The 10,562-nt window shown below is 53.3% G+C and overlaps 1 protein-coding gene across 1 annotated transcript in view; it reads right to left on the bottom strand.

Moving 5' to 3' along the window:
- Nucleotides 1–930: 930 nt before the first annotated feature.
- Nucleotides 931–10,562, bottom strand: part of HCN4 (hyperpolarization activated cyclic nucleotide gated potassium channel 4) — a 93,166-nt gene continuing 83,534 nt past the window's right edge. The window contains exon 8 of the mRNA XM_062501301.1: nucleotides 931–2,498. Within this exon, the coding sequence (XP_062357285.1) occupies nucleotides 931–2,498 (1,568 nt within the window). The remainder of the gene's footprint in view (nucleotides 2,499–10,562) is intronic.

Raw genomic sequence — 10,562 nt, 5'->3', positions numbered from 1 at the left:
GACAGAGGGGACATTAAAGCACTGCCTCTTCCTTCATCCGTCCCGTGCTTTGCACACACCATGGAGAGGCTGAAGCTTGTGGCCTTCTGCTTGGTGTGCTGGCAGAGCCAGGGCTTCTCCTGCTGCCCACATGCCAAAGTACAGAGGGGTCATCCTTGTGCCTTACAAGGGATTGCTCCTTGTTCCCACTGGAGCATCAGTGGAGTAAGAAAGGGACAATCTGCAGTGAGGCCTGTCCATCTCCTGGTTCACCTTCATCTTCCTCAGCTGGAGTCCAACCCAAACCTCATCCCTTGGGAAATCCCTCGAGGGGTCTACAAGAGTGAACTCGCCCCTTCCTGGCTCCTCTGCGACCTGCTGAGCACAGGAGGTGACCCGGCAGGGAGGGACACTTGCAGTGTGCGCTGGGCCACCCACGTCCCCAGCCCCAGAGCCACAGCTGGGGCAAAGCTGAGGCCAACCAGGGCTACTTTACCAACACCAGCTCCAGCCTGACCCCACGGCACCTTCTATGGCCCTCGTCAACCTCGGATCTTTGTCTCAACAGGAAAACCTTTTTTTGGTGGCTTCTATGGCTGCTCATTCACATGTTCCAGCTCAGGCACACGCCCCGGCTGTGCATTACCTCGTTGGATTAAATTTGCTCATATCCTTTTTTTCCTGCGTATTAAAATATTCTATAAAATCAAGTGACCAAAAATCTATAGCTCTAAGAATACCTGGTTATCTTCTTTTTTTTTTTTCCCGTTGTTTTTCATGTGTTTTTTCTTTGTTTCTAAGCACACTTAAACCTAAACAAAAGAAATGGAGAAAAAAGAAAAACAAAAAAAAAGCAGGAGTGGAGTGGGGGGAAGGAAAGGAAAAAATTGCTCGGTGAACTCATCAGGAACTGAATGGCAGAGCTGGCACGAGCAGCTCCTCCAGGAGTCCTCACAAATTGGAGGGCAGTTTGGACCTGACAGGCTCCAGATCCCCCGTGAGCACTATGGACTCTTTCCGCCCGCCCGCAGTCAGGGGAGCGGCGCCGGCCCCGAACACCAGCGGGTGTGGCAGAGAACCTGAGGACATCTGGCGTGGCAGAGTCACCCGCCCGGGGATGGAGCTACACGGCTTCCCCAGGAGTCCGCTCCCACCGCCAGGGAAGGGGGAGAAGCTGGAAACAGATTCTCTAGAGGAATGAGGAGAGCTGTGGTGGCCCAGCGTCTGAGCCAGCTCTTGGGGCAGAGAGGGCTGGGATGCAGAAATCAGCTTGATGTCCTGGTTGAGGCGCCCCGGCGGCACCGCGCTGCGCCCCGGCGGCGGCTGGGCAGGAGGGCTGGCGGGCTGCGGCAGCAGCAGAGAGCCGTGCGAGCCCGAGGCTCCCGCGGGGCCACACTGGAAAGTTCTGGTGGCCACCGGGCTCTGACTGGGAGGGCTAAGGCCAGAAGGGGTGTAACAGGGAGAGGCGATGCCGGGCTGCTGGAGCGGGGACGCGGAGGCGAAGGGAGGCCGCTCTTGGTGGAGCTGGGCTATCGTTCCAGTCAGAGATCCTAAAGCACTTGGATGTGTTTGGCACGGGCCTGCGGACGGCCCGCCCGAGGCCTGCGCCAGCTGGCTTAGGCTGGAGGATGGAGAATTGGAAGAAGGAGGGGGCTGGAAATGGTTCATTCCCCCGAGGGTCCCACTGCCCGAGAGCTGCTGCGACTGTCCCCCCTGCAGTGGTCTTGTGGTGGGCTGGAACTGGTTCAGAAGACTGGGAGGGGAGTTTGATGAGAGCTGAGTAAGGGATGTCGACGGGGAGCTGGCTGTGGCTTGCTGGAAGTGCCCAAATCCGCTGCTGGAGAGGGCTGGCTGCGGCTGCGGCTGCGGCTGCGGCTGCGGCTGCGGCTGCTGCTGCTGCAGGGGCTGAGCTGCGCCTAAGGGTGACCCAGAGGGTGCATTCTGGAACTGGCTCAGCCCCACCGAGGAGGTGCTGCTCAGCCCTGGCTGGCCAGAGCCGCCCAGAGGGGATCCCACCTGGAAGTGGCCCAGGCCGGCGGCGGCCGAGAAGCCGGCGAGCTGCTGGATGTGGAAGGACGAGGACGAGGGGGTCTCCGCGCCCGGCGTGTGAAGCTGGGATGGGGTGCTGCACGGGGAGCCCACGGCAGAGGGGCCGGCGGACGGGACGAGCGACTGGAATCTCTTCAGCTGCCTGGGCGTCTGGTTGGGCTGCTGGCCCAGGGAGCCCAGCACAGACACGGGCGGGCGGAAAATGGCCGTGGGCAGGCGCGGGTGGTGGGTCAGGGCGATGGCCACCGAGGTGGTGGCGGCGGCGGCCTGCAGCGGGGCCTGGATCAGCGGAGTCCAGATGACCGGCGTGGGCGTGGAGGCGGCGGCGGCGGCCTGCACGTTGTGGGCACAGTGAGCCATCTCCCGGTCGTGCTGCACGATCTGCTGGATGATCTCGTTCTCCTGGTAGTTGAACACCCCCGAGTTGAGGTCGTGCTGCACTTTATGCAGCAGGATGGAGTTCTTCTTGCCTGTGGATGGAGGGAGGAGAGAAAGGGTCACCGTGGGGTGGCAGAGCACAGAGGCTTCCTCAGACCTTCCTGCCCCACCTCCCTGGAATGGCTCCCCTTGCTGCCCCGCACGGCCCTCGGGGGATCTGTGCACACCTCTGCTCCAGCAGCAAGAAGGCAAACACCACATCTGCTTCTGGGGAACAAACAGCCCCAGGTCCCACAGAACTGTGTCCAGCGGGACATGCATCCTTAGGCAGTAACAACTCTTCGGGGAAGTGTGGCAGCAAAAAGCTGATGGATTTGGAAGATTCCCATTTTGCATCTGAGCTACCATTAGAAAAAGAGAATAAAACCTCAAAAATATAAATCCAGTGAAGTCTTCAGCCACTCTCCTTTAGCAGCACCTTTTCCTCACCTGTCTCAGGTGCCTTGGTCACTTTGGAATTAGGGGTTCACTTGAAATTTCTCTGGGAGTCAGGACTTGATGATCTTGGAGTCTTTTCCAACCTGAATGATTCTGTGGTTCTAGTCTATGACTTCATGAGCTGGAAAAGCTCAGCTGGGCCAGGTAGGACCCTCAGGCATCCTGCAGCTCCCGTCTGAACCCGGCTGTGCCCTTGGAGCCCTAGCTTTAGGGAATGTTCCAGCTGGATTCCCAGCCTGCAGCCAGAGATTAACTCAGCTCTTTGGCCTTGCAATGGGCTGGAAAATGCAGTGGAATGATTTGTCCAGCCTGGGAGTGAACCTGGCACTGGAGGAATGCACGCCTGGGCTGAGGGACAGAGGCAGCCAGGGTAGGGCAGGGCCTGGCACCAGAAGAATTTCCTTTTGATCCCACCCAGCCAGCTCTCAGATCTATATGATCTGAGGCACATCTAGATGGCATCCAGATGGCTGCTTGGCTTTTTGTAGTGCATGATGTAGCTTTTAAGTGTGAAGCAGATAAAAGAGTAAGAGTTTAAGGACATGCCCCTTACTCCAGGCAAATGGAAAATCAAACATCTGGCAAGACAGAGCTGGAATGCCACTGAAGAGGGAAGGTGGCACCCTGGTCTCCTAAAAAGCCACTCTGAAACAGCAGAGTCTTGCATATAACTCACTGAGTTCCAAATTCACCACCAGAAAAAGGTGAAACAATTCTTGCACCAATGAAAAAGGAATTGCAAAATCGGAGGGAGATCCCAGTCACTCCCACCGTGATGCTGGAAAAGTAAAATGTTTTACTTCTTGCTGCAAAGCATGGAAAGTACTGAAAACACCTTCATGAAAAGACATCAGTGAGTAAGTACAGCACATTCAGAGTAGAGGTGATTTCATAGCAGCTGAGGAGGGAGCTCAGGGACAAAGGAAGCTGTTCCCAAGCATTCCCTTCTCTTGTAGGAGGAACCAGCAGAAACGGATTTGAGCCAAGCCCATAAAAAAGGAAGGAGCAATCTGACTGTAATTGCAGATACTGCAAGAACACACTGAAGGTTTTTCCTTCCCTCCCCTTTTTCAAATCAAGCCTTTGCCACCTCACAAAGGACAGGGGGTGGCTCCGATGGCTTTGTGGGTAAAGCTGCAGTGGGCTGAGCTGCACTGAAATGCTGCCAAAGTTCTGATCCTGAATGTGCACCTGGGACGTGGCTGCTGTGGTGAATGGGTTGGGATGCTCAATGCTCTGCTGTTGTACCTACTGTCAATCACTTCCAAAAAAAAAAAAAAAAAAAAACCCAAAAAAAAACAGAAAGAAAGGCTTTTGTTTCCCACTCAGAGCAAGATCCTAGCTGAGAAAGGATGTGATCCTGAAGGCAAGCAGAGTTTGGAGCTACTGAAGTCATTCCAGGGGCTGGAAGTTCATGTATAAGAATTCTCTAATGTCTGATCATTGCTGATCATTGTATGCTGGACTCCAACAGCTCTGGATACCCCTGAAGAAGACAGATCCCAGTCCTTCTCATAGCCAGGCACAGCAGAGCTTGTGCAAGAACATGGGCTGTGCATGGAGCTGTCAGACCTCTGGGCAAAGAGCTGAGGTGTGTCCTCGAACCTCTGCTCTTACTGGGAACTGATCCTGGTGTCCTGCTTGGACTGGACAGGAAGGGATTAATCTCCATGACTTGACAGAGGCTGGGATGCTACAAAGATCTGTGGCCCTGCTTAAGTCTGAGTAACTTCAGGCTCTGAGAACTCTTCAACCTGCAGAATGTCATACGCGTGACACTCCACAGGCTCGGGGCTGGAATGTTGACACTCAAAGCAATTGGGCTGATCATTGATTAATGATAATTTTATCCCTGGTGAAATCATTCCCTCTTCCTTGTTGCTGCCCAGGCTGCAGCCTTGTGTGCAGTGTTTGCACGCTGCAGTGATGCTGTGCTTTCTGCAGTGAGTAATTCTGTGTCTGGCAGCGTTGGTGAAGCGCCCCGCTTTGCCGTGCCCCGTTACGTAAGTCACACCATTCTGTTCCTGCCTGCCTTTGAAACTGGCTTTCAGTGACCACTGGAGCTTAAAATTAGATTTCCACAAGTAGTTGCACTTGTAAAACACCACCACTTAAATGCTCACTGAAAGTAAGCCCAGCACAGGTGGTGAATGCTGTCAAACGCAGGGCTGCAGATGTGCTTGGGAACAGTGAGGATGATGCAGTGGAAACACTGCTCCATGGCTGTGATACGTCCCAGAAATGCCTGCCACCAGGTCCTCCCCACCCACAGCAAGGTCACTGGTGAGAGCTGAAAGCCTCCTAGAAGCCAGAGGAAGTTCTTGTTTTCATTTTTTTTGCAATGTGGTTTGAAACGTATTTACTTTGAATGCCACTTGCATGTGTTTTGATACAAGGATTCCAGTTAAGTCAGGATTAAAGATGCCTTGAGTTTCCTCCAGGTATTGCAGATGTTACAAAACCAAAGAAAAGCCAAGACAACACAATTCTAGCCTCTAAATATAATTTGTGATATTATTGCAGTATGAGAGTATCTGTTCAATGTACCACAGTGGTAGAAGTTTTAAAAGCTTTGTCTATAAATAAACCACAAAAATAGCTGTGCCCAAACTTCTGGCCTGCCAGCTCATGACCACACTTGTGCAGCTGAGATGCTGTTGGGTTTGCAGGCCTGTTTGTGTAGTCCTGACTAATCCCCTGGGCTGTGCTGCCTCCAGGCTGGGCTAGGTGAGCCAGGGAGGAGAGCAGCTGGGAGCAGTGCCAAGCTCTGCCTCAGATTCCCTGCTTGTCCTTGTGCTGCCTTTGCTCCCAGTCTCAGTTCCTCGTCCCTTCTGCAGGGATGAGGGACAATGATGCTCACAAAGGGGGAGCTGGGATGTTTCAGGGCTGCTCCCTTGGGAATCTTGGGAATAGATGACACCGAATGCAAATAACTCCTGCAATGCATTCTCAGCACCAGTTTTAACCAAATAAAGTCCCAGGTTTGCTCAATGGACAGGTGAGTAACCCCTGCAGATCTGCACAGGTGAGAGGAGCAAAATGATCTGGCCATGAGGAGATAAATACAGATAAAGATACAGAAACAGATCTGATTTGAGGTGCGAGGAGGAAAGTGCCTGTGGCCCGGGTGCACAGTGGCAGAGCTTTGGCACAAAGCTTCCTTTCAAATTCCCAGGCCAGGCACAGGTGGGATTTCCTATCCAAGTCGTGAGAGGGCACACAAGTGCTCCTGTGTGGTGTCCTCTCCCATCACCTGAATAACCACAAATGTAACTGTCCGTGAGGAATCAAAGTCCAAGTGCTACTCGTGCATTTCTGTGCCTGGAAACCCTCTCCCTTCAACACCACAGCGTGGGGATCTGGGTTTGCTCAGCAGAGAGAAAAAGGCACTCAGAGTGTGGTTTGTCTCTCCTGAGGTGGCTGTCTGAGGTGGGTCAGGCGAATCACACCTGGAAGTGCTCCCTAGCACAGGGTGGGAGCTTGGACTTCAGCAGGAACTGAGTATCTGAATTTCCTTTTCTCTGGAAGCCAAGGCTCAGACTCAGGAGTATTTTGTGTTTAGCCTAAGGAAAGGGGTCAGTAACTCACCAGCCATGGGGGAATGCCAATTACTTCAGCTTAATGAAGGGGACCTGACAGCCCTTCTCACCTGTAGTGCCATTTCTCCTGTGACTCCAGAGGAAAACACAGCCCCAGACACCCCAGGAGTAGGAGCAGTGGGGGTGCTGAGATCTCAGGAGCCCCATCCCTGACCTTGACCTTGCTCTTTGCTGTCCACAAAGCTCTTTGCTGCCTGCATCAAGATAAAACACCTGCTCAGGCAACTTTTTACCATCCCAGCACCCTTATAAATAATTTGCAACCCTCTTTTTAATCACATGAAGAAGGAGCTGCTCACCAGTGACACATCTCCTCTTGGGGACCTCTCTCTGCCTTGAAGGCACTCCAGGAGCTGTCTGCAGCCAGCCCACACTTCAGAGCAGCAGCTGACAGTGCCAGCACGTCCAGAGTGTCCCAGAGCGTGTCCTGTCACAGCTGTCAGCTCCAGCACGGCTCTGGGGAGGGCGTGCAGGGACCTTGGCACCGGTGCCACTCGAGGAGAAGGCAGGTTTCAGTCTGCAGTGATGAGTGAGAGCCAGGAGCCCTGAGGGCGTCCCACTCTCGGGAATGCCACAGCTCCTCACCCCTCCATGGAGAGTCACAGCCTACCCAGCTCTAAATATTCCATTTTTTTTTTTTTTTCATTCTGCAAAGTTCTGTGTGAAGAGTGGGAGGGAAGAGCCTCATGTATCTGGAGCGTAGCTGTGCTGAGACTCATCAGATAACATTATTCAGTGCGTGTTGGACCTGCAGCAGTGGGGCTGTGCTCTGGCTGTGCACAGAGATATCACATATTTTGGGGGATAATTCAGTTTCTGGAAGAGGGGAAGCAGTCAGAGGCAGGCCTGAGCCGTACAGGAGGAAGGCTTCCACTAGGGAAGAGAGGGAATTGTCCATTTCAAAGGTACCCCCAGAGTCGAGAGGATGCAGCAAGGGAGAAAGGGAAGGACAGGATGCAGAGAGAGCTGCCCTGGCAGCTGTCAGAGCTCACACATCCATGGATTTACACAGGCAGGCTCTGGGGGAAGTCACTCCGAGTTTCCAGAGCAGGGCTGGGAAGAGTTCTGAGGATGCTCTCAGAGCTGATCCAGCTGGCTTTGCTGATTAATTCCGAGCAGAAACCTTCCCACGGCAGAGGACACAGCTCAGAGAGGGTTCACCTGCATTCTTCCAAGAGGGGAAGAGCCCGTACTCTAGGGGTTCAGGATAATTTTGAACTCCCTGTTGCAGTTCACTTCTCTGCGCACACGGACTCAGACCACGGCGGGAGCTGGAGCAGCTCCTCCCAGCAGGGAAATCCTGGGGCAGGACAGCAGCCCCGGCCAGCCCGGAGCGGGCAGGGTCTGTGCCTGCAGCTGCCCCGGGCTCAATTGCCCCTCTGGGGTTGAATTCCCGCAGGAGACAGCTCAGGACACCGGGAACCCCCGGCAAGGGGGGCACAGCCCCAGGGCAGAGCCGGGATGTGCAGCCAGGATCCAAACCAGCCTTTGGTGCCAGGAATAATCAGTGAAGACCTGAGAGAAGCACCCGTGTGGTGGGAGCAGCCACGCTGACAGCAGGCCAGGCCAGAAGGCAGCCTAATAAAATTAGATTATTTCAAATACATGCAAATTCAGAAAGCAATTTAATGACCTGAATTCTTAAAGTGCAGCCAGTGGGTTCGGAGAGAACTGAAAGGAGAAAGGAACAGAAAGTCACAGCTGATTTCCCCAGTGTCTGGGCAGAATTCTAACAACAGAAAGCTAATTTTGATTGTTTGATAGAAGAATTATTGTTGAGTGCTGGCTCCTTTTATGAAATCACATGAGCCTTTCTCCCTGTTCTTTTGTGTGCTATCTACAGTCGAAGAAAATCTGACTTTGCAGTTCTTAATTAGGGGAGCAACATCTGTTTGCTTCGCTTCCATAATTTTACATACCCCACTCCACTTCAAAGCACCGGGAGCTTTGCTCTGAACATCTTCAAGGATCTAAATATCTTCCTTTTCCCCTATATTTAGCCCATTGTTGCAGTGAGGCAAACAGGGTGTTTGCAGAGCCCATAGGGTGTTCTAAAGGGAGGGAGGGGAGCTGGGGCTGGGGTGGCTGCAGACGGTTCCTCTGCTCTGAGGTGTCTCAGGGAGTTTGTGCGGAGCCTTTAGCACTGATTTTGGGTGGATTATTTATCTCAGGACCTCACTCTGCCCAGCCCCTTAATTTCTGTGGGATAAACATCCCAGAAGGACAAACTCGGCATCCCTGACTGGATTGCAGGGGACCAGGAGCCCTTTTGCCTCCTCATGATGAAGATGAGCAGAACACAGGAGTGAATTCCTGCGGGTCACTGAGCGTGGCTGGGGTCAGGACCTCATCTCAGGGGGTTCCCCAGAGCCCAACTCACCAGCTGCATCCCCCTCCCTCCTTCTGGGCAGGGGCTGCAGCAAGGAATCCAGAGCAGGAAAAGAGGCTGGGAACTGTTTCCTCAACCCCATGAGGAGGAATAATCTCAGCACCCATCTTGGCCCAAGCAAAGTCAGTCTTGCTCCTTGTCCCACTGCTGGTTTCTGCCTCGTGCAGGACCTCCAGCAGCCCTGCCAGGGAATATTTGTCCCAGCAGGACTCTGCTCTGGGCCTGTTCCCATCTGGGACTGGTGGGAAGAAGGATTTTCTCCACAAGATGCCCACAGGGCTTATATTGGCACGTGGAAACATCGTGTAAAGGAGGCAATTCATTAGAATGGGGAAGTCGATTAATTTTTCAGCTTGCCAACCAGTTACAATTTTGAAAAATGGTTTTGAAAAATTCCTCTCCCCTTCCATGGCTGGAAGAATGTTTTCAGTAATCTTCTGCAGTGCTCTGGAAGAGAAATTTGATATTTTCTTGGCAAAACAAGAGAAAAATGTGATCTAATGAAACAGTTAATAGAGGCAAGCTGGGCTCAGGAAAACAGTGAAGTGTAATATGATTTCAAAGGGAAAATTGAGTGTTCTGGTTTAAAAAACAACAAAAAAATAATTCCAAGATTTTTACTGTTATTACTACATCAACTTGACACAAACCTAAGGAGCTTTGATCAAACCATTTCCAGTAAACATTAAGCACGTTTGGAAAGCCTCAGCATGGTCTGTGTTCAGCTATACCAGGGAAACCAGGGGCTGTGGAGTTCCCCGAATGCAGCTGGGAGCTCGGGCTGGGAAACATCCAGGGTGATTTATCCCGTGCTCCTGCTGGGAATGAGCCCAGAGAGCACCTCCAGAGCCTCAGGCAGGTGACAGGGCATTGCAAGAGTGGGATGAGGTGTGGTGATGGCAGCACGGAGCAGTGGCTGCTGTGGAGCTTTGGGAAGCTGCTCCTGGCTCCCGTGCTCTGGCCCTTCCCCTCAGCCCGGTTTTATCTCGGGACAGCAGCTTTGTCCCGCCACGCTTTGAGCTCAGCGTGTGTCCCCAGCCACAGCCTGACCTTGCAGTGCTGCAGGAGCTGCACACGGATCATGCTGGGATTTGTCCCTTGAGCTCCACAAAGGGCAGGATTGCGAAGCTGCAGTCCGAGTCCCTCTGTGACTCTGGAGTGCTGCAGTCTGAATCCCTCCGGAATTTCGGAGCTGGCCACCTCCTCTCTCACCTTGCAGCTGTAGTCAGGCAGGTTCTCCTCTCTGCACAGGCAGTCCGTGTCTCTGAGTGTGTTTCAGGAGCTCTTTGGGAGTTCATTTTCTGTGATTTTAGCAGCTCTGGGTGGGAATGACTCCGTGTGTGTGTGTTCAGTGACCTCCTGTGCCAGTCACTGCCAAACCCCGTTTAAAGGTGACCCTGGTGAAAGCCCCTCTCCTTCCCTCCCCTCTGCCCACCCAAACTTCCAAACTGCTCAGATCTGCCATGGGAGTGTCTCATCCCACCTCCATCAACCAATCCTGCTCCTGTTGCTGCATGGGCTGAGCCCCTGCCTGCTCGTTGTGCTACCCACAAAGCTTAGACCACACTCTCCAAACCCCCCTCTCCGCCGACCCCAGTGACCAGAAACCCCATAAACATCTCTCTGTGGGACTGCATGGGCTGAGATTTTCCTCCTTGCCCCCTCAATGC

Source organism: Cinclus cinclus, chromosome 13 (genome assembly GCF_963662255.1).
Source record: "Cinclus cinclus chromosome 13, bCinCin1.1, whole genome shotgun sequence".
NCBI lineage: Eukaryota > Metazoa > Chordata > Aves > Passeriformes > Cinclidae > Cinclus > Cinclus cinclus.
Note: the sequence above shows the minus strand (reverse complement) of the source record. Positions and strands in the feature narration are given on the sequence as shown.